The 25,144-nt window shown below is 42.7% G+C and overlaps 1 protein-coding gene across 3 annotated transcripts in view; it reads left to right on the forward strand.

The window, feature by feature from the left end:
* The window catches only part of USP45 (ubiquitin specific peptidase 45), a 185,281-nt gene that overhangs the window by 6,302 nt on the left and 153,835 nt on the right, over window positions 1–25,144 (forward strand). The window contains exons 2-5 of one of the 3 annotated variants that reach the window (XM_077289668.1): window positions 5,516–5,618; window positions 15,929–16,098; window positions 18,101–18,204; window positions 19,642–19,742. In XM_077289668.1, the coding sequence (XP_077145783.1) occupies window positions 5,516–5,618; window positions 15,929–16,098; window positions 18,101–18,204; window positions 19,642–19,742 (478 nt within the window). Of the gene's footprint in view, window positions 1–5,515; window positions 5,619–15,928; window positions 16,099–18,100; window positions 18,205–19,641; window positions 19,743–22,393; window positions 22,536–25,144 lie in introns of those variants that run through there. The other 2 variants (XM_077289669.1, XM_077289670.1) reach the window with 2 other exon arrangements.

Genomic DNA, 25,144 nt, shown 5'->3' on the forward strand with positions numbered 1-25,144 from the left:
CTGAACCTACAGCCAGGCATGGTCGTGTGTGACAATGGCTGGAACCTGTTGGCGGCTCTGAGGCGAGCTCACACATGTACCACGTCTGGCCCATGTGCTTAACCTCGTTGTTCAACACTTTCTCAAAAGCTACCTGGAGCTGCAGGATCTTGTGAAAGTCAGCTACAGCTTCAGCCGCCCTTACCGTGCTTCAGCAGCGTTTGCAGCTTCCGGCTCACCGACTGGTGTGTGATGTCCCCACGCAATGGAACTCTACACTGCAAATGTTGGAAAGGATTTGTGAGCAGAAAAGGGCAGTTGTTAATTACCAGCATCAACAAGGCTGTTGATATTCAGTTCAGACTCCACACACAAGACCTCAGGAGTGGACATGGATGTCAGACATATGTACCATCCTACAAAACTTTGAGGACTCCACCAAGATGGTGAGTGGCGATGGCGCCATAATTAGCATCACCATCCCGCTTCTCTGCATTCTGAAAAGCTCTCTGCTCACAATGAAAGAGGATGCATTGCAGGCGGAGTACGTGGACATGGAGCAAGGAACCATACAGGGTGATTACACACAGCCCAGCCTCATGTCCCAACGTGGATTGGTAGACAATAAGGAAGATCAGGAGCTACTTTCATGCGCTATAGATGGTACTACAAGCACAACTGTCATACCGTCTGTTCAGCATGGATGGCCTGAGGACAGGGAGGAGGAGGACAGCATGGTCAGTTGTCCTGTTGGTGAGGACACTGAAGTCTTGCCTGTTAGCAGTCTGGCACGCATGGCTGACGTTACGTTGTGCTGCATTTCCCGTGACCCTTGCATTATTAACCCCTTTCTGACCTCGGAAGCGATAGTACATCCGAGGTCAGAACCCCCGCTTTGATGCGGGCTCCGGCGGTAAGCCCACATCAAAGCCGGGACAAGTCAGCTGTTTTGTACAGCTGACATGTGCCCGCAATAGTGGCAGGTGGAATCGTGATCCACCTGCGGCTATTAACTAGTTAAATGCCGCTGTCAAACGCTGACAGCGGGATTTAACTAGAGCTTCCAGCCATTGGGCCGGAAATGAGCGCATCGCTGACCCCGTCTCGTGATCGGGGGTCATCGATGCGTCGGCATGACAACCAGAGGTCTATTAAAGACCTCTATGGTTGTTGATGCCGGATTGCTGTGAGCGCCACCCTGTTATCTGCGCTCATAGCAATGCAGCAATTCTACTACATAGGAGCGATCTGAGCAGAGCCGATAAGGCTATGCCAGCTTCTAGCCTCTCTTAGAGGCTATTTAGGCATGGCAAAAGAGGGGGAAAAAAAATAAAAAATTGAAAAAAATAAAGAAAATATAAAAGTTTAAATCACCCCCCTTTCGCCCATTCAAAATAAAATAATAAAAAAATATACACATATTTGGTATCACCCGATCTATCAATAAAAAAAAGATTAACCTGATCGCTAAACGGTGTAGCGAAAAAAAAAATCGACACGCAAGAATTAAGTTTTTGGTCGCCGCGACATTGCATTAAAATGCAGTAACGGGCAATCAAAAGAATGTATCTGCACCAAAATGGTATCATTAAAAATGTCAGCTCGGCACGCAAAAAATAAGTCCTCACCCAACCCGAGATCACGAAAAATGGAGACGCTATGGATATCAGAAAATTGAGAATTTTTTTTTTTTTTTTTTTTTTTTTAGCAAAGTTTGGAAAAATTTTTCACCACTTAGATAAAAGAGAACCTAGACATGTTTGGTGTCTCTGATCTTGTAATGACCTGGAGAATTCACAATGGCAGGTCAGTTTTAGCATTTAGTGAACCTAGTAAAAAAGCCCAAAAAAAACCCAAATGTGGGATTGAACTTTTTTTGCAATTTCGCAATTTTTTTTCCCGTTTTTCTAGTACACGACATGGTAAAACCAATGGTGTCATTCAAAAGTACAACTCGTCCTGCAAAAATTAAGCCCTCACATGGCCATATTGACGGAAAAATAAAAAAGTTATGGTTCTGGGAAGGAGGGGAGCGAAAAACGAACACTGAAAAACTGTAAATCCCATGGTCATGAAGGGGTTAAAGGGGTACCAGATTAATGTCTGGTTTCCCTTTTAAGGTATCAAAGTGGTTTAGCTAATGAGATAAAGAGCAAACCGTACAAAATATGTGGTTATATATTTCTTCCAGTCTGTAATATGCTAGATGGTTGTGCAGCATCTCTTGAGCCTTAATTGTAACCCTGTTACCCTCTGTATGGAAACCACCAGGAACGTTATTATACCATTTCAAATGGGTTTGTAGAGTGGTAATAACATTGGCACCAAAATATCTAAACAAGGTTCTGGGCCTAAGAAAAACAAGTTAACCCTCACAAACCTTTTTTTGTGGAGAAAATATTTTGCGTCCACGTCTACTATATAATTGTCTAAGGGTCACTTCCGTCTTTCTGTCTGTCACGGATATTCATTGGTCGCAGCCTCTGTCTGTCATGGAATCCAAGTCGCTGATTGGTCTCGCCAGCTGCCTGTCATGGCTGCCGCGACCAATCAGTGACGGCCACAGTCCGATTAGTCCCTCCCTACTCCCCTGCAGTCAGTGCCCGGCGCCCGCTCCATACTCCCCGCAGTGACTGCTCACACAGGGTTAATGCCAGCGGTAACGGACCGCGTTATGCCGCGGGTAACTCACTCCGTTTCCGCCGCTATTAACCCTGTGTGACCAAGTTTTTACTATTGATGCTGCCTATGCAGCGTCAATAGTAAAAAGATCTAATGTTAAAAATAATAAAAAAAAAAAAAAAAAAAAATCATTATATACTCACCTTCCGCCGCCTTTGCCTCTCCTCGCGACGCTTACGCATGCAAGCGGCAGGGTCCGGTGGCAAAGATGGTATGCGAGAAGGACCTGCCATGACGTCACGGTCATGTGACCGCAACGTCATCACAGGTCCTGCGCTCATGCCAACCCTGGGACCGGAAGCTGCCGCGTGCACCGCACACAGGGCCAGGACTTCAAAGGGCCTTCGGAAGGTGAGTATATGTTTATTTTTTATTTTAAGTCTGTATACTACGTGGCAGGGCAATATACTACGTGGCTGGGCAATATACTACGTGGCTGGGCAATATACAACGTGACTGGGCAATATACTACGTGACTGTGCAATATACTACGTGGACATTCATATTCTAGAATACCCGATGCGTTAGAATCGGGCCACCATCTAGTTTGTATATATTTATATCGCGAGCACCGTTTTTTATGAGGGCTACTGAAACCCTTTTTATATTGATAACTACAGTAAGTAAAAGTTATTTTTTTACGTCTTCTCTAAAATAGATCACTGACCTGGCCAATAGACTGTAGTGCAGTGAGTCGATATGCTGAACGCTACCATTGGCATTAATGACCACTGCATTAAAGGAGTTAAACGCTGTTCTTATTGACCCTCAAATTTTCATGCATCTATGTCGGTTGGGATCCTGCAACTCCTCACACAGGCATTGACTGCTCGATCAGCATGGCATATATATCCATCATGGAGCCATTAGCATTAAAGAGTAATTATCTTTTTAATTCATAAATCATTAAGTAACTTAGTAATATATTTGATCAGAAAAGTCTGCTTCTTTCTCGGCCAGGACTGCTCATTCATTTTCAAAATTCTCAATTCATGGGTAATACCTTATCTCTTTTCACTGAAGACAGCTTATTACGTCTGGCATTATTGCTGCCATCTTTTTTTAAGTTTGTGTCGTTAAATTTTAACATTATACAAAGATATATATGCTTATGCGCAGGTGCTTCTAACAAAATTAGAATATTATCAAAAAGTTAATTTATTTCAGTTTTTCAGTTTGAGAAAGAAACTCATTTTTGTCTGTAAGCCATAATCATCAACATTAGCAGAAATAAACACTTTAAATAAATCACTCTGTTTGTAATGACTCTATATAATATGAGTTTATTGAGGAACTGAAATACTTTAACTTTTTGATGATATTCTAATTATGTGAGAAGCACCTCACCTGTGTGTGTGTGTGTAGTAGCGGTTTGTACTCACTTGGCTGCGGTTGAGGTAGGCACAGGAAGCGGTATTGCTGCAATGTCCAGGCAGGTTTATTCAAAGTACATAAACCACAAAGGATAGCAAAACAAAAGAACAGCCTTTTCCGGCATAAAGGAAAAAGTCCATACAACGTACAGCGGGTCCACCCACTCAGGATAGGGTCCAGTTCTTTAGACCTTAACACAGGCGATCCACACATCTCCAGCTGCAGACACTAAATGAGACATTCGGCCTCCATTTTATCTGCCAAACCATGCTCCGGGGGTTGGGATATGTGAGCAGTCATTTCCACCCATCTCTTACGACTTCTTGTAAAACCCGGCCCTGGAATAGCCTGATAACTCTCTCAGCACTATATGTGCTGGAGCATGCTTATTTTATATAATGTCTTAAGGGTTTTACATATTTACAACTTTATTTCCTAGCAAGGACTGAGAATATAATGGCTGACTAATGAAATACATAGTGGCACAGAGTTGGCACACAGTTTAAATGCTTTCCTGCAGATATCCACTATATATCACTAGGCAAGGGTTGTGCTAATGGGACAATTCTTTCTAAGTATTGCGTTTTTAAAAATATTTTCCTTCTGAAGGAGCGCCGAAAATCAGTAAGTAGTCAGAGAATATAAACCAGTCCATAACCTGTAATACCTTGGTGACTGTCTCAATAGGGACTTGTATGAACATTAGTGATGAGGGAACATGTTCGGATAAGGCGTTATCCGAGTATCTTGGGCGTGCTCGAATAATATGTTCTTGTCCCTGTGGACAGCTCGCAGCTGTTTGACAGCCTCAGTACATGCGAGGATTGCCTAAGGGTACCGTCACACAGTGCAATTTTGATCGCTACAACGGCACGATTCGTGACGTTCCAGCGATGCATTTACAATATCGCTGTGTCTGACACGCTACTGCGATCCGGATCCCCGCTGAGAATCGTACGTCGTAGCAGATCGTTTGAAACTTTCTTTCGTCGTCTAGTGTCCCGCTGTGGCGGCATGATTGCATCGTGTGACACAGGTTGTATACGATGTGCGCACAGTAACCAACGGCTTCTACATCGCAAATACGTCATGAAATTATCGCTCCAGCGCCGTGTATTGCAACGTGTGACCGCAGTATACGACGCTGGAGCGATACTTTTACGACGCTGCAACGTCACGAATCGTGCCGTTGTAGCGATGAAAATGGCACTATGTGACGGTACCCTAAGAAACAGGCTGCCCCCAAATGTGTTGCAGCTGTCTTAACAGCCGCGAGACATGCAGCCGCAGGGACTCGAACATATTATTCGCACGCGCCCAAGATACTCGGATAACACTTTATCCGAGCATGTTCGCTCACTACTAATGAGCATCATTTATTGTCATGAAGAACTAGCAATCTGTCAGTAAATGTGTCCATGTGGCTACTTGTGTGGACAAATAATTGAAGTTCTTTTTTGTTTTTGTCTTAAACCTGCAGATGAGAGTAAAGGAGCCATGTTCTCTGGGAAGCTCAGAAAAGACGAGGAGGAGTAGGCGGACCAGTCGTCCCCCTGATGAAGATTCCTCAGATGACATTATTGGTATGAGCAAAGTTCTACCGTATAAGAGTCAATAGCCACAAGTTGAATGATAACTCTAAGACCAATATAGAATAAAGTGAAAAAGACTGAGTAGCGCTGTTTATGTATAATTGTTAAAGGGAGTCTGTCACCCAGTCTTTGCTACCTCATCTAAGAGCAACATGATGTAGGCAAAGAGAAGCTAAATCCAACAATGTATCACTTACTTTGCTGGGTGCAGCCGTTCTCACACAATCAGAATACTTAGATTTAGCAATGAAGCAGAGCTGAGAAAGCTAACCCCGCCCACACCAGGCTCTGTATGTACATTGTCTATAGACAGTGAGCTGCTTATCACAGGAGGGGGCGTTGTCAGACTAGTGTAGTCCAGCAATGTTACTCCTAGTGATAAATCCTTCACAATTTGTAAACAGCACGCACTTTGACAAGTGACACGTCCCTGAAATCTGTGTCTCAGCCTCTGTCTCCTGCTGTCTTCAGATTGCTTAGCAAAAACCTGCTTTCAGATTGCCTTTAACCCCTTTCCAACCTTAGACATATAGGTACGTCTAATGTTGGCTCCCCGTTTGCTGCAGGCTCCAGTGATGAGACCACACCTTTTCCGGCGCATGTCAGCTGATTTCATTAGCTAATATGTGCTCCTAACAGCCGTGGGTGGAATCACGATCCACCCGCGGCTCTTAACATGTTAAATGCTGCTGTCGATCTCTGACAGCGGCATGTAATATGCTCGCGCCGAAAGAGGCTCACTAATCCCACCCATCAGCACCCGTGTCACATGGCCGCGGATCTCTGATGGGTTGGCATGACAACCTGGGGCCTGCATGAGACCCCTGTGGTTGTCATGGCCGGATTGCTACGAGCGTCGCCCAACGGTTGGCGCTTACAGAAGGTGAACATTTCTGCTACACAATGCACGGCTGAAGCCCTGCTCTGTAGCACGAGCGATCGGATGATTGCAGCTTATAGTGTCCCATGAAGCAAGACTATTAAAGCAAGAGGAAAAAAAAAAAAAAAAGATTTTAAAAAATATAAAAGTTTAAATCCCCCCTCCAATTTTCCCCATTCAAAATACAACCGTTAAAAATATATAAAAAATACACATATTTGGTATCACTGCTTTCAGATTCGCCCCATCTGTCAATATATAAAAAGATTTAATTCGATCAATAAACGGCTCTCCGACGACATTTTGTGAAAGCCTGGATTCCTTTCACTTTCCATGCTTTTCATTGCTGTGGACTCTGGAAAAATGGCCGCCAGAGGCAACACATGCGTAATTGAGATTTCGGGAGACGAGATATAGGTGCCGAGATGTCTATCCATACATGCACTACCTTCGGTGTCCATTTTCCTGGAGACTATTACATGGAAAGTGGACACCACATCCTCTGTAAAACGTGGTAGGTATCCATGTCTTCCAATGGCACTGGGTCATTAGTGTTTATTGATAATGTGACTGAAGACTGAAGCAGCTGGATGAAATCTGAAGTGTAAAGGGCTGTACTTTCTGCTCAGATTAACCAAATGCAGCAAGGTTGATTGGACGATGCTTCACAGTATAGATGGACAATGACTTAAAATATACTGCAAAAGCAACACAGGGGTTTTTAAGACAAAGTGGAATATTCTGCAATGGCCAAGTCAGTCATCAGATCTCAACACCATCAAGCATGCATGTCACATGCTTCAGACAAAAGTTAAGGAAGAAAGACCCACAAACAAGCAACAACTGAAGTCATCTGCAGTAAAGTCCTGACGAAGCATCACAAAGACGTAACCCAGTGTTTGGTTTCATGGCTTCCAGACTTCAGGCACTCATTGCCTACAAAAGATTCTCTACAAAGTTTTAAAAATGAAAATTTTATATATGGTAAAGTTCATTTGTCCAATTACCGTATTTTTTGGACTATAAGACATACTGGACCATAAGACGCACCCCAAATTTTCAGAAGGAAAATAGGGAAATAATTAATGTGTCTAATGGCGGTCCGTCTTACAGTCCGAATTCAGCTTACCGGGGGGCGGGATCGCCAACACTGGTGGAGCGTGGTCACAGGGGGTGTTGGTGGTCCGGTGATATGACTCCTATCCCAGACTTGTTCGGCGGTGCTCTGTGGGGCGGGGGGGGGGGGGCTGCTCTGGCATTTTGTGAAAGCCCGGAGGCCCCCACACATCCATTGTTGCAATGCGGTGGCCTACTGGGAAAATGGTCGTCGGGGACGGCACATGCTCAGATTGTCGGACCGGGACTTTGCTCTGCCCTTGATAGATGCACCAAAGTGTGCAAAATTTGTGGCGATCTGTATATGACGTAGGACTTATGTACCACATAATTTAAGGCAGGATGGTGATTCTGCTGATAGAGGAGGCGCAGACCAACGATGCCCATCATATGCTAATCATTTGCAAAATAGCAACTTATATGGCGTTTCAGCATGGTACATATATTCATTATATTGTACCTGTATATCAAAGGACCTTTGGACCCATCATCATATTTACAATACCACCACAAGAAAAAAAAGATGATACTAGGTCTAATAAAGTATCAAACCATAACAACTTTATTATTAAAATCATTAAGACAAAAGGTGAATGGAGATGACAATACAAAGTTGTATATACAAGGATATTGTGCAAAAACAGCAGGAGGTTTTTGTACCCAGGGATCTAATAATAATCACCAATCATTGTTCAGATATTACAGCTAATTAAGCAAGCATAATATTATAACTATTACTGCAAATAACGGAAGGCATCTATTACGAAATGATTAGCGCTGCCACAATTCCTATAGTGAGCAAATACCACTCATCGCCATTATGGCACCAGTAACCAAATAGTTAATCCATGAAAGGTGCAGTATAAGCCACTATTTACCCACCGTAATGCAGACCGGATCTCCTGGGACTCGCCTCCGCCCCATTTGCATAATAATTGAGTCAAATTTATGTATGAGATAGCCAGGATTCTTGTCTTTAAAATTATGGTAGTCATACGTTTGAAGCTGTAGTGGATGGTGAGATATGGAGCCTGAAAGTCAAAAGTTCAAAACATTGTTACCCTTTTGCTCCTCACTCTACATGGCCCCCATATCGCCATCCTGGTATACATGATCTTCCCCCATCCCCATCCTGGTATACGTTGCTCCCCCCATCATGGTATGTATGACCCCCATCACACTGCACACATTAAAAAAAAATAAAAACATTTGTACTTGCGTTCCCTTCACTCAATCGCAGTGTGGCAGCGCCCTGTTCTGATGCCAGCTGCTGATGTAATCAGCGCATGGCATCACTGCCATTCGCCCCCACACAGAGAGGTCAGCTGCCGAAATATTCAATGTTCCCCACAACCGGGACTGTGAGTGGGGAGCAGTGATTATTCATTTTCTTTAATAGCGGGCACACTGTTAGCCGCAGCCGCCGGCTTTCTGCAGCTGTTGGGTGATCAGGTGTGTCCGCCATTAAAGAGAATGAATATTCACTGCTCTCCACTCCCATGGTCCCTCCCATTTCTTGGCGCCTGCTTCAGTGCATAGAGGTGGGAGGGACTATGGGCGTGGGGGGCAGTGAATATTCATTCTCTTTAACTGCGGGCACACCTCTTAGCTGCAGCCACTGGCTCCAACCTCCTGTGACCCTCTCTGGACTAAAAGACGCACCCCCCCACTTTCCTCCTTCTTGGCGCCTGCTTCAGTGCATAGAGGTGGGAGGGACTATGGGCGTGGAGGGCAGTGAATATTCATTCTCTTTAACTGCGGGCACACCTCTTAGCTGCAGCCACTGACTCCAGCCTCCTGTGACCCTCTCTGGACTAAAAGACGCACCCCCCCACTTTCCTCCAAAATTTTGGTGGAAAAAGTGCTTTATATAGTCCGAAAACTAATGTAAATAAAATGTCTCTGTGCTGACATCATCTTCTAAAAGTGCCCCTGCTGTGTACTGTGTAATGTCCGTGTCTGACCGAACAGGAACATGGTCTGATCATACCGCAGCTCCTGGGCAGTGGAGGAAGCAAAAGAAGAGTATACAGACATTACAGCAGGAGATCACAGAGGATTCTTTTTGTTAGGTAAAACATTTCCCTGCCTGTTTTTAAACAATGTTTCCAGGTCGTCCCTCATGACAGCACCACAAGGAAAATAATGGGTGCTGTCATGATGGACTCCTGGAAATACCGTTACCGGTATGACTAACTCCTAGTTTCCAGGTCGTCCCTCATGACAGCACCACAAGGAGGTTGCTCTTCATATCCTTGATAGGGACAGGAACACAGAAGAGGTTAAATAGCCCCTCCCCACCTCCACCCTTCAGTGTTTTTCCTGTCCCTATCAGGGACAGATGCAGGAGAGAGATCTCCAGAAGATTGAGTTTACCTGATTCGAAGTCAGGTCTCGGTAGAGCAGGAGCTCCTTAGTGCGGTCCCATCCTCCTGGAGGGGGCTCTGGCTGCGAGAGTCTGGCAGTGAAGACTCCCCAGTGTTGCTGGATACCGATTAGGTCCCTCCGCAACTAGGTAGAGCTGTGTGCTCCCATGGGCTGCCTCATCCCCTCACAAAAGGGGCTCTGAGACAGCAGCTGCGGCTGCGGTGTCCGGCGCTCCCTCGGGCTCCATGTGGGGCCGGTGCTGGCGTCGTTTCCCGGACTTCCGGTCCGGCGCTCCGGTCTGAGGTGACGACTTCCGGGGGGCGTGGCTGGATTCCCGGGGTCGGCGGCGCCGAAGCATTTCCGGGTACGCCGGGAAGCTGCGGGGGAAAGCAGAGGCCAGAACAGGATGGCGAGCGGATTATGCGCCAGGATCTAGGTCCCAGGCTGGTCGGCTTGCGTTCCGGATGACGCATGCGCAGTACAGCTGGGGGACCTGGAATCACCGTGGAGGCCAGCAGCTGAGCTCGGAAGGAGGACGAATCAGATGTCTTGAAGCTGGGTAAGACTGACCATTTAATGACGGACAACTGACAGCACACTTGACTCAGTAAGATGGAAGGTGCTAGTCGTCCAGACGTCCAATCCTTAGAGCTACCCACGGACCATGTGAGTAGTACGTGGTATGGGATACATTACAGGGCTTTAGATCCATAGCTACAGGGATTTCCTTTACATTTACAGGATAAGGACATTCCCGAAAGGTCAACTGTTAAGAAAAGGACTATCAGATGTCCGCTGTGCACCACCAAGCTCCCAGATGGCTATAAAAAGAAGTTATGCGAAAAATGCATCGCTAAACTTCTAAAGGACGAACAGGCTTCGTTATTAGATAATATCAAAACCATGATTAGAGACGAAGTCCAAGCTACGGTGTCTACACCCCAGTCTCCACGGCCTAAAAGGCCTAGATGGGATATGGACTTAAGTTCTGAGGAAGGAGAGGTCTCAGGTTACTCCAATCCAGGCTCAGATGAAGAGGGTAATCCATCGGCTGCGTTTCCAGAAGAACGGAAGAGATACCTGTTCTCGTCCGAAAATACGGATGTGCTGCTAAAAGCAGTTAGGAGCACTATGAAAATAGAGGACTCGTCTGAGCCACTATCGGTTCAAGACGAAATGTTCGGGGGCCTAAGAACTCGCAGAAATAGAGTTTTTCCAGTCAACAACCACATAACAGCAATGATAATGGAAGAGTGGGAAGACGTGGGAAAAAAGCTAGTAGTCCCGAGAGACTTCAAGTACCGTCTTCCCTTTGATCCAGAAGAAACTAAGGTCTGGAAATCGGTTCCAAAAATTGATATTCCTGTGGCCAAGGTCACAAGGAAAACAGCTATTCCCTTTGAAGGACTCATCAGGGTTAACGGACCCAATGGATAAAAGGTCAGAAGATCTTCTCAAGAAAGCCTGGGAATCGTCAGCTGCCATTATGAAGACGAACATAGCGGCTACCTCTGTAGCAAGGTCCATGAGTCTTTGGGTAGACGAGCTGGAGAGTCATATTAAAGACAGAACTCCAAGGGAAGAAATCCTAAAATCTCTTTCAGTTCTGAAAATGGCGACTGATTTCATGGCGGATGCTTCAGCGGAATCAGTGCGTTTTGCTGCCAGAAATAATTCACTGTCAAACGCAGCAAGAGGGGCCTTATGGCTGAGATCGTGGACGGGAGATACCCAATCAAAAAACAAGCTGTGTTCGATTCCATTCTCAGGATCTCACGTCTTTGGTCCAGTCCTTGACGAGCTACTCGAGAAAGCGTCCAATAAGAAAAAAGGCTTCCCTGAAGAGAATCCAAAGAAAACACAATTCTTTCGGAAAACTCGCTCCCACCCAAGACAGGACTACAGAGGGAAAGGGAAGTCCGGCAGATGGAGCTACCCTAAAGGGGGCAGAGGAAGAGGTTCCTTTCGAGAACAATCAGCAGGACCCAGCAAACAATGACGCCAACAATATAGGGGGAAGACTACAATACTTCCTGGAAGGATGGCGGAACATTACTCAGAGTCAGTGGATTCTACAGACAGTTGCACAGGGGTACAAGATAGCGTTTACTCATCTACACCCCAAGAGATTCTGTTTGATGTACTGCTGACAACTCCGTCTGTGTCAAAGGCTGCTAACAGACATACAGGAACTTTAGAGTTACAGGTCATAATCCCGGTACCCCATCATCAGCATTTTCAGGGGCATTACTCCAGTCTGTTCTCCATAAAAAAAAAAACAAGCGGAGAATACCGTACAATAATAAATTTAAAACCATTAAACAAATGGGTGGCGTACAAACGCTTCAAAATGGAATCTCTCAAATCAATTATACCGTTAATAAAAAAGAACTCGGTAATGTGCACGCTAGATCTCAAACATGCATACTATCATGTTCCCATCCATCCCTCACATCAGAGATTCCTCAGATTTGCAATAAGAAACCGCAGGAGGATACTTCATTTCCAGTTTCAGTGTCTACCATTCGGTCTCTCCTCTGCCCCAAGGATATTCACAAAACTCATGACTTAGGTCATGGCCCATTTAAGAGAAAAAGAAGTTCTCATCGCTCCATACCTGGACGATCTGTTGCTGATAGCAGACTCATCTCAACAGATGGAAAAATCCTTAAAAATTACCATGTCACTCCTGAAGCGTCTGGGGTGGATAATAAATTCAAAAAAGTCGAGACTCGAACCAGAAACACAGAAAATATTTCTGGGAGTACTGCTAGATTCCGAACTGGAATACTCCTTCCTACCAGACCAAAAACAACGGTCAATCAAAAAAGAGCTTCAAACAATAAAGAAACGCAAATACATTTCCATCAGGAAAGCTATGAGGATTCTAGGACTGATGACCTCATGTATCCCCAGCGTACAGTGAAGCCAGTTTCACTCCAGGACGCTTCAAAGGGAAGTTCTTTCGGTATGGAACGGAAGGGAAAATTCATTAGACAACAAGATGTGGTTACCCAGTGAGGTAAAACAGTCCCTCTCATGGTGGATCAACATAAAAAACCTCAAAAGAGGAAAACCATGGAGAATATCTCCATGCGTAAACATAACCACCGATGCAAGCTCAATGGGCTGGGGAGCCCACATAGAAGGACGATACCTTCAGGGGACATGGCCATCATCGGTATGCGACAGTTCCTCCAATTACAGGGAACTCAGAGCGGTCTGGGAGGCACTAAAAAGGTGCCAATACGAGATGCAGGGACACCACATCCGAGTCTTCTCAGACAACTCGACCACGGTAGCTTTTCTCCTACATCAGGGAGGACCGAGGCACCGTCCACTTCAAGCACTAGCAGAAACAATATTCTCCTGGGTGGAGGATACCGTGAAGTCCATCACAGCGGTACATCTAAAAGGTTCACAGAACCAAATAGCGGACTTTCTCAGCAGAGAGAAAGTGCATCCGTCAGAGTGGTCTCTAAACGGAGAAGTCTTTACTCAGCTAACTCAACAATGGGGCACTCCGCAAATAGATTTATTCGCCTCAAAGAACAATACAAAAACGAAAGAATTATTTTCATTAAATCCAGGAGACAATCCAACTTGCATAGATGCCTTGGCTCAACATTGGGACATGGAACTTGCATACGCGTTCCCTCCACTAGCCCTTAATTCCCAGAGTTTTGAGGAAAATTCAGGAAAGTCTAGCAGTAGTGATCCTAATAGTGCCATATTGGCCCAAGAGGAGCTGGTTTCCTCTGCTGAAGTGGATGGCGGTGGAAGACCCAGTTCTACTACCACTGAGGCGGGATCTTCTAACGCAGGGACCGCTGGTCCATCAAAATCTAAAGATGCTACAACTCTCAGCATGGATCTTGAAAAGGAGATCTTGAGATCAAAAGGACTGTCGGGAGTCGGTCATCTCAACTATGAAAAAAAGCAGAAAGCCGGTGACTTCGGCTATATACCTAAAAATTTGGAAGAAATTTTATGCACAGAGCAACACTCCAATATCTGTTCTCCAAGAACCAGATATTCCTCAAATCTTAAATTTCCTCCAAGCAGGCTTTGATATGGGCTTGAGGCCTAGTACGCTAAAAGTACAAATCTCAGCTTTTAAGTGCCTTTTATGATTATCCACTAGCAAATCATCCCTGGATAGTGAGGTGCATCAAAGCTACGCAACGTATCAGACCAACAATACGAAGTTCAGTACCCCCATGGGACCTCACCCTGGTACTAAATGAATTACAGAAAGCTCCATACGAGCCACTTGATCAGGCAGACCTGAAGTCTGTAACATTCAAGACTGTCTTCCTGGTCGCAATAACGTCAGCAAGGCGAATAGGCGAAATCCAAGCCCTGTCCATAACAGATCCATACTTAAAGATACAAGAAGATTGCATCGTTCTAAAGTTGGATCCTTCGTTTCTTCCAAAAGTTGTGACGGACTTTCACAGAAACCAGGAAATTATTTTGCCTACGTTCTGTCAGAACTACAACAACGATAAAGAACGTTCTCTCCATTCCCTGGATGTTAAGAGAACAGTATTGCAGTATCTAAAACTTACAGACGGCTGGAGAATTGATTCAAACCTCTTTATCCAGATGTCTGGGAAGAGTAGAGGCAAAAAAGCCTCAAAAGCAACTCTAGCCAGATGGATTAAATCTACCATTTGCGCTGCGTATACTTCAGCCGGTGAATCTCCTCCAGAACATCTAAAAGCCCACTCTCTGAGAGCAATATCTGCTTCATGGGCAGAGAGTGCGGGTGCATCCATGGACCAAATTTGCCGGGCGGCAACTTGGTGTAGCTCAAATACCTTTTGCAGACACTACAAGCTGGACGTTCTGTCAAATCAACAGACTGGCTTTGGGAGGAAAGTCCTCCAAGCTGTTATCCCGCCCTAAATAGAAGTTATTTGGTATTTCTCCTTGTGGTGCTGTCATGAGGGACGACCTGGAAACTAGGAGTTAGTCATACCGGTAACGGTATTTCCAGGAGTCCATCATGACAGCACCCATTATTTTCCCTCCCTTGAACTCCTGTCTGATGTGTGATATAAACATGTATAGAGAGGAAGTTCAATAAAATTGTGTTGTATCTATCCTGGTGTGGTACTTTGTAAAATCACTGAAGGGTGGAGGTGGGGAGGGGCTATTTAACCTATTCTGTGTTCCTGTCCCTATCAAGGATATGAAGAGCAACCTCCTTGTGGTGCTGTCATGAGGGACGACCTGGAAACTAGGAGTTAGTCATACCGGTAACGGTATTTCCAGGAGTCCATCATGACAGCACCCATTATTTTCCTTGTGGTGCTGTCATGATGGACTCCTGGAAATACCGTTACCGGTATGACTAACTCCTAGTTTTACTTCAAAGAAAGGATAATTTGCAATACCCTGCTGTAATGTCTGTATACTCTTCTGCATCCTCTCCTGCCCAGGAGATGTGATATGTGTAGACCGTGTTCCAGCACGGTCAGACACAGCCATTACACAGTACACAGCAGGGGCACATGAAAGGAAATCTGTCACCACCTGGACAGTTTTGATCTATTACTATGGGCAAACAGGTAACAGAATGGTTAAACCAGGTCTACTTGAAAGCTGCGGTATAGGTTTTGAGAAATTAATTTATAATGTTATATGCTAATGATTTCTTCCAGGCTCCGAGGTGTGCAGTGCCTGGAAGAAATCACTGCTTCCTGATTTTATTATAATGGTACGCCCCCAGCCAACAGCATTTAACAAGATTATCTTGGCACAGGAACATTTCCTTACAGCTGCACCAAAACAGATCTTGTAATAGAGGTAATATGTGTCTTGAAGTTGCATGAATGAAAACAATGCAGCACTGTTACAGTTTGTGTTAATCATTACATCATTAATGTGGTTTTGTTGGGTGGCTCTTGAAAATGTCTTGTTCCTTTTACAGGTCTTACCTGCCATCATGTGAGCCAAGCAGTAGATGTGACTCAGGTTAAGAAAGCCGTGTCTCAGAATGTATGGTGCTCATGCTCAGATTGCATGAAGGAGAGAAGAACGACGGATGGAGAGTTTGCTCCTCCAGTGGATGTTTGGCTTTGCCTTAAATGCGGCCATCAGGTGAAAATGACTCCGTGCACTTGGGGATTCTAAATATTTTTCTGTGCACTTGTGGATTCACCATTTCTGTAATAGTTAAAGTACAGCTTCTTGTTCGAAATATGCTTTCATTTACTTATTTTGCACTGACTTATGGTTTATGGGTTTTCATTCATTGTATTATGCCTGCCAGAAACAATAACCCCAAAGTGTGCTGTGATCTCTATTTCAGACCTGTGGCTAAAATGCACTTTTTTCTCATTTCTCGAGCAATACGCAGAGAATGTATTTCTATCTTATGAATGTCCACCTTTAGATCATATGATCTAATTTACAACTATAATCTGCTCCTGCAGCAAGACGCGAAATTCGTAGGCCCCGATTCCAAATCTCCAAAAGGGTTCCCGACTATCATGTGTTTAATTGTCTTCTCATATAAGCCAGAGGACCTATTGGGCCCCATGTGCTCTGGGGGTGCTACAGCAACCCCTTGTATCTATTATAGTTAAACATCCATGAATTTTTAGTCGCATGCACATTGTTTCCTGAATATAGTGTCTGTTGAGCTGATGAAAGAGTCCTCTGCATGGCCGAGCTGCTGGGTTTTAGCCAAACAAAATCGGCTATGCCTGCATATTTTCTATAGAATTATACATGTACTTCAGTTAAAATAGAAAAATGTAACGACTATTCTTATGTGCCCTATTTTATAAAATAATTCTTGACACCCCAGTTTTGAAGAAATGGCTTGTTGGAGTTAGTCTTGGTTCTCCTCATTTATTAAGACGCGCAGCCATCTTCATGAATCGTGAGAGTCTGACGAGTGGTATTCATCTCCATGTGTTCACCTCCATGTGCCACGCCAGAAAACCTAATCCAGGCCTTGCCTCAGCTTGTCATGAATTAGATAAGTTATCGTGTGTCGTCCCAGCTCCACCCATTTTGGCGGAATTGGGAGAAATTGGCATGAAAACTCCAAAATCGAAAATTTTTTGCACAACTTGTTGTGTAAAAATGTAGCAATTATTTTTTTTTTCAAAGCAATTTGTGCCATATTTCTGGCTGAATTGCATTTATGAATCGGGGCCATGTTGTGTTTGGGGATATTGATCCACATAAGATCTTCATGACTGCACTATACTTGACAAATCAGATTCTCCAACAGTGGAGCTTAATGATTTGACTTCAATTTTCAGTTGTGCAAGAAAGATATTCAAGTTTTTTTTTAAATTCTAAAGCATTTAAAGTCTGTGTAATTTTCCAAATTGTAATGTACACTAAGCCGCTCTCGGTCTTTTTACAAGCACTCTACATGAAATGTTTTAGGTGATTATCTGTAACCTCCACCGATGGGCCGATACCCCTTGTTTGTAGGTCTCATACCTTCCACGCACTTCTATTTATGTTGCTCTTTGACACTTCCATTATTGGCCTCATATCTGATATTACATGTTTATGTTACTGTGTATATGGATGCTGGAAACTATTTCCAAAACTATTGCAATATTTTACTGTTGCATATTTCAAATGAGGGTAATACAGAAGCATTTGTGCCTGTGATAAGTCAGCAAGTTCTGACCTGACGGAGTATCTAAGCACCCAAGCTGCCCGCTTCAGGGATCTGTGTAGCAGTCAGCATGAGTACTTGGGCCAGCAGTCTGGCCAGTATGTATGTCTGGAATACGATGCACTGGTGCTTCTCGGGAACTGTCCTTGTAGATGTAATTCTGAGAAAACATCATAGGCATTGAAGCTTAGCTTCACCTAAATCCTGACAATTCGAGTGAGTTATTGCCACTAAAGAGGTTGGCTTACTGTGTTTAAAGTGAGCATAAGGGAAACTTACTTTGTGTCTCAATGTTGAGATGTCAGCCCAGGTCCTTCTAGCCACCAGCTTCTTATTGTCAGTGGTGTATAATAAAAGGATAGGTCCGTTGGCTTGTTTCTGTTACTCAACCAGCCAATATTAATGAAATATTGTTGGCAGGACCATATAACTGAGAATATAATTTTGTACATTTAGGGCTGTAGTGCTACCTCTGAATGCCAGCACTCCTTGAAGCATTTTCGATCTCCACACAATCAGCCTCATTGCATTGCAGTTAATCTCAGCACGTGGGTTATTTGGTAAGTAGTAAATTGGTTTGCTTAAAAAAACACTTGTGATATTAGTTTTTCAAAGTTCCTCCTATTAAAAGACTTTTTTTTACTTTCAACACATCAGCCTAGAGTAGTAAAAGGGATTACAAATTGAAGTAACATGTTGGGGAAGCAATAATCTGTGGTACACCGCCTGCATTGAATACATGGTATCGGTGTGGAGCTCGATTTATGAAGCCAACTTTTTCTTTGTTTTTCTTGTAGCCTCTGTTCACACCTGTGTCGTGACTTCTGTTTAAAACGGAAGGTCTGTGAATCCGGGACCTTAGTGGTACCCATGAGAGCCCAATAAATTATAATGGCAACCATCAAGGTGTCATTCTCTTTCACAGGAAAAATTGGCACTGTATACATTGCTATTTTGTTCCTGTCAATCACATAATCTGTGACTGGTCGCTAGGTTGCTTACATGCGGCTGTCTGGTGAGGAGCGGCAGGACAATTGCTCTTTACGACTACGTCAAGGACTAGACTATATGATGTATTCAATGCTAGTGGGGTTGACCTTACTTAGGGCTTCATATTTATTATACAGATTTGCAAGAGAGATGTACAGAACAGGCTCAGAGGCTGGAAAGATTGAAACTAACTTGTGCCTACATGTTTCCATCCTGCTCAGTGCCACCAATATGATCCAAAAGGCCTAGTCTAAAGATAGTCCATCATATTCTTAGAAAAATGTGTAAAGGGATTGTCCACTACTAGGACAACCCCTTGCTGATGTAAATGTTTGGCCCCAATAAAATAAAAAAGCCTATACTAGCCTCCCGTGCCGTTGCATCGGTGTTTTCACTCGCTGTATCGGGGCTCACGTGCAGATGGTATGACATGTGAGCCCAGCGCCCATTCAGAGCTGGCATTCCTGCCCTCACCTTCGGACGAATTGAACATGAAGTGGAAGTCAGAGATCAGCTGCAGCCCGAACTTTCCTTCATGTTCAGTTCGTTTGAAGGTGGGAACAGTGACGCCAGCTCTGATTGGGCGCCGGGCTCACATGTCACAACAACCGCACATAAGCTCCGGGTCCGCGAGTGCTGACATTGCTGGAAAGTCGGCAGCACAGGAGGCTAGTATAGGCTTTTTTATTTTATTGGAGCCAAACATTTAGATCAAGAACGAGGTTGTCCTAGTAGTGGACAACCCCTTTTAAGGTCAACACTGTTTTTTATGCCTATATTTTAAACTTGTGTCTAATTATTTTAATTCGTATCCCATAATTGTGGCTAAAAATCTCCAGTTCTTTCCACAAAACCATAAGAGGTCAAATAGTAACATGGGCTGCCATATTTCGAGTTTCCAGGTTTTGAACTCCACATGACATTAGGTTGACAAATAAGCACCTCTGTCACTAAGATTTCAGTTATCATAGTTTTATATTGTGGTTTGTCTTCTGTTTTTTTTTCAGTTGCTATGAATGTGATGAGGAGCTTTCAACTCACTGCAACAAGAAGGCTCTTGCTCAGATGCTGGACTTTCTCCAGAAACACTCATCACGCTCTGACAAAGGTAACAAACTCAGACTAATTGTCACAACTTTTAGTTATTTGTTAAAATGTAGCAGTATTCTACTGAAACCTGCTTCATCACACCTGCATATTTTTTCTAAACCATCCTGCTCTAATAGTAGTAATTAATTATACATTGAAAGTGTTGAATGTCTTAGACAAAGCTCTCTCCAAATGCCAGGGCATGCACTATATGGCCAAAAGTATTGGGACTCCATTCTTAACCCCTTAGTGACAGCCAATACATCTTTTAACTGACCTGAGATATAAGAGAATAGCCTCCCCATACAGGTGACAATCCAGCAGCTGTCGGCTGTCCACTATAGCTGACAACTTGCTGCATCAGCCATCATCAGTGTTTGCACCGTCCATATCTGTTTAACCCCTTAGATGCTGCTGTCAATAGTGACTACATCATTATAAATGGTTAACAGAGTATGGGGGCTTCCTCTTTATCCAAATTGGTGCCCTCAGATCATGATTTTGTGGTCCTGATGTTTGCGATGGCAATTCATGACCAAATAGTGGCCTAAGAATCTAACAGCTGTAGTAATCTGTTCAGAAGTTAGAGACATTTAGGTGATAAAAATACACATTTTCATTTCTGTCATGCCACTTTGCATTAATTCCTGTAACGCACCTGAAGAGTTAATAAACTACCTGACAGCAGTTTTCAATACGTCAGGGGGTGCTGATTTAAAAATGGTATCACGTTTGGGGGTTTCCCAAGATATGAGACCCCTAAAGTCACTTCAAACATGGATAAGTCTCTAAAAAAATAAATTTTGTAAATTTTCTTGAAAAAATTAAAAATTGCTGCTACATTTTTAATCCTCCTAAAATTCTACCAAAATAAAATAACATTTTACAAATGGTGCTGATGTAAAGCAGACATGTGGGAAATGTTATTTATTAATGGTTTGCTGTGGTATGGCCATCTGGATTAAAGGGATAATCATTCAAATTTTGAAAATTGCTAATTTTTTAACATTTTTCTCAAATTTTTGATATTTTTTATAAATAAACAAAACATATTGACCGAAATTTACTATTACACAGGTCAACAAAAAAAAAAAATTTTTCTGGTGTCCAAAATATTTTAATGAATTTGGGGTATTTTTGGGGTGCTGATTCTGAATATGCTATCAGTTTTGCCAGATTGGCTCAAGTTTTTGACATTTTTGGTATCTTATTTTTAGCACTTGTTGGTAAATGCGACGCATCATCTCATTAATTTCTTTGGATTAGTACTTGAACTGAGCAGTTCTCAATATAGTTTTGTGTTAATTAGTGTTCTAAAAGTTTGTTCATAGCTTGATTTTTGCACTAACTTTATGTTGTTGTCTGTTTTCCAGTGAAAAGCATGAACTCATCAAGAAGAAGTTGTCTTAACGATCCAGACTCATTCTGTTACATTTGTGGTGAATACACACTGCCAAAACATAGAAGAAACATAACAGACTTCGTAAAAAAAGTGTATTTTGCCTATTTTGGGGTTATGCTTGGGGACCAAGACAAGTTTTGGGCACCACACATAGTGTGCAAAGCATGTATCGAATTATTACGAAAATGGAGCAAAGGACAAAGAAAAAGCTTCAAATTTGGTGTTCCAATGGTGTGGAGAGAGCCAAAAAATCATCATGATGACTGTTATTTCTGTGCAGTGCAAGTGCAAGGATTCAATAAGCATAAGAAACGAAAATGGGAGTAACATGGAATCTGCAAGAAGGCCTGTCCCTCATTGTGAAGATGTGCCTGTACCTGTGTTTACCATAAATAACAGTCATCATGATGATTTTTTGGCTCTCTCCACACCATTGGAACACCAAATTTGAAGCTTTTTCTTTGTCCTTTGCTCCATTTTCGTAATAATTCGATACATGCTTTGCACACTATGTGTGGTGCCCAAAACTTGTCTTGGTCCCCAAGCATAACCCCAAAATAGGCAAAATACACTTTTTTTACGAAGTCTGTTATGTTTCTTCTATGTTTTGGCAGTGTGTATTCACCACAAATGTAACAGAATGAGTCTGGATCGTTAAGACAACTTCTTCTTGATGAGTTCATGCTTTTCACTGGAAAACAGACAACAACATAAAGTTAGTGCAAAAATCAAGCTATGAACAAACTTTTAGAACACTAATTAACACAAAACTATATTGAGAACTGCTCAGTTCAAGTACTAATCCAAAGAAATTAAGGAGATGATGCGTCGCCTTTACCAACAAGTGCTATAAATAAGATACCAAAAATCTCAAAAACTTGAGCCAATCTGGCAAAACTGATGACATATTCAGAATCAGCACCCCAAAAATATCCTAAATTCGATGAAATATCTTTGGCACCAAAAATGCTGTTGACCAGTGTTATCAGAAAGTATAATGTGTCACGAAAAAACAAACTCAAAATCACTGGGATTTGTTGAAGCGTTGCAGAGTTATTAGCACATAAATTGACACTGGTCAGATTTCAAAAATTTGGCTCCGTCACTAAGGGGTTAATCATTAACATCAGGTTTGTCATTCAGTCTAGTCTCTAGCCAGTCTGCATTTTATAATATTGATGAAAAATTGTCTCCATTTTAAAAAGCTTTTTTGAGTGTGATACTGTTATAGGAGGCCACCGTTATAAGTCAACTCCATGTCTCTTCAGAGAGGAAGAGGACAGGAACTGTAGTGCTACTTATAGGAAGTAGCAATCCTACAAGTCAATATCGACCCTTTAACGAGCCTTGCAATATGTCTGGGGAAAAAAATGGGGTGCGCACAGTACTTGGACCAGACCGACCTTAAAGGTATATCCCCCAATTGTATATTCTCCCCTTTTTATGTATCTTGTTCACACTTTACCTTAATGGCACGATTTTTTTCTTGGTCTCTAGCCTATTTGTGATTACTATTCACATTGCACTGCATTCCTATATGGAAAAAAATTGATTGGGTTGATACTTTTTTGTGATACATTTCTTTGCACAATTGCACAGTTTTTATATGTTTATTTTTATAGCACCTTTCTTTCTGCCCATTTTATTTTAGGCAGTATTATTGGGTATATTCCATTCCTTACGATATACCTTAGGTCCAATAAGCGATATTTTGGTCGTAATATATATATTATCTTATTTAATTCCATTCTCAGTCTGGTTGAAATTTCATTTTATTGTGTGCACATTTTTTAATTGTTTTAATTATTACACTACTGTCATTTGTATCAATAAAGACATTTTTATATCATTATCTCTATTGTCCGGGAACTTTTTATGGTTTTCCATAGTGTTGGTTCCTTGCACTTTGTGAGTAACTATTTACTCAATCGTTTTCTAGTACATCAGGTAGTTTTATTTTATATATTTCTTTATATTTTATCATATTTTATATATATTGATATATATTCTATCCTAAAAGGTGTTACTATTATTTTTTGAATATGTCTGGGGATAAAAGCCGAGGCAGAATCGCAATTTGCAAGACACGTTTTTTTGGGGTATTGCCCCCCCCCGGCAGTGCAAAGTATGATATCTGATTTGGCAAGGTGTTTGTCTCCTCATACTGACATGCCAGACCTGGCTTGTCTCCCTCCACCTTACTCCTATGATCAACTGTGAGCATTATTATTGAAAACTTGAAGCATTTAGGTACCACAGCAACTCGGCCGTGACGTGGCAGACCACATAAAGGTTCAGAGAGAGGTCACGATCGTTGAGGTGCATAGTGCATAAAAGTCGCCAGTGCTCTGCGGACTCATCTGTAGAGTCCAAGCCTCCTCTGGCATTAACATCAGCGCAAAACTGAAGTAAGGGCTACATGGCATGGACTGCTATGAGCCACATGCAAGCCTTGCATCACTAAGCACAATGCCAAGTGTGAGACGGATGCCTCTAGAGCGGTGGAAACATGTTATGTGCTGTGGCAAATTGTGCTTCTATATCTGGCAGTCTGGGTTTTGATGAAATTCACAAGGACATTACCTGCCTGACTGCAAGTGCCAATTGTAAAGTTTGGGTTAGAAGAAGTTCTAATTCTATAATGCTATAGGGTTGCTTTTCGGAGGTTGGCCTTGGTCCTTTTAGCTTTGGTGTAAAGAAATTTTAATGCTTGAAGACATTTTGAACAAATGCAAGCTTTTCACTTTGTGGGAACAGTTTATTGTGCCACAGTGCATAAAGTTCCATGAAGGCACGGTTGGGTGAGTTTGGTGTTGAATAATTTGATTGGCCGCTCAGAGCCCTGACCTCAACCCTATTGAACTAAAACAGAGATTGTGAGCAAAGTCCAGTCATCCAACTTTGATGTCTGACCTCACAAATAATCTTTTGGGTCAATAGGCAAAAATTCCCACAGACACACACTCCAAAATCTTAAAGAAGCCCTTCTCAGAAGAATAAAAAAAAAAAATAAAGAAGAAAGAAAGAAATAGAAGCTGTTTGAGTAGAACTCCGTATTATTCCCTATGAATTTAGAAAGGGATGTCCTAAAAGCTCCTGCAGGTGTAATGTGTATGTGGCTCAATACTTTTCTCCATATAATGTTATTGGAAACTTGTGCAGCTGTTCATTATATGAGAAATAACATTTGTTTGCTGAAAGTGTAATACCCCCTTTAATTATACTCAATTCATGACATTTTCATCTTGCAGAATTGAGAACGTTTTAGAGTGCTGCGGTTTATGAACATTATTGGTTTGGTTGAAATCATTATTAAAATTTGATGTAGCTTGTAAACAGGTATCGGAGTGTAAATATTTGGTCTCGTTTCTCAGTATGTTTAATGTTCTAATGCAAAACATTTTGTTATTTTTTTAAATCTATAAATTGCAAATATTATTAGTTTTTAATATATTTATTTAATAGCAAATCAGGCCTTGCCATTGTTAAAAAATCAGAAATTGACATTGGTAAAAGGAAGCTGGGTCCCAGCATTTCAGCCATTCCTTTCCCTTCAGCTGTAAAAATGTGCAAATGACATTAGTGCTGCGTGAGAGACTTCAGTAATTACATTAAGCGGCAGGGATGAAAACGAGTGCTGGGTTCCCAAAAGAATGCTTGCAGCTGTGAGACTCACAGCTGATCCCGTGGGCTTCCGGGCCCACCAATCCATACATACTGAGAGCAGGAGCATGTCTGTCGCACTAGAAGAATAATGCAAGATTGCTTTCTAGTGAGAGCCACCCAGGAAGTTGTTGTACATGAGCTTAACTGCCCATGATGCTTTTCAGGGAGTGGCGGGTGTAATTAGAGTTTTGGCAGTCATGGGACATCACATGGACGTGTTCATTTGTCAGGCACACAGTGTGCCACCTGCTTGTTTCTATCTGTTACACTTCTTTACAGTCTCCAATACTCGGTGAATGTGAGGCCCCGATACAGCATACACAATTATATTCAATCTAGAATACGTCCTATCT

The sequence above is a fragment of the Ranitomeya variabilis genome, chromosome 2, assembly GCF_051348905.1.
Source record: "Ranitomeya variabilis isolate aRanVar5 chromosome 2, aRanVar5.hap1, whole genome shotgun sequence".
Classification (NCBI taxonomy): Eukaryota; Metazoa; Chordata; class Amphibia; order Anura; family Dendrobatidae; genus Ranitomeya; species Ranitomeya variabilis.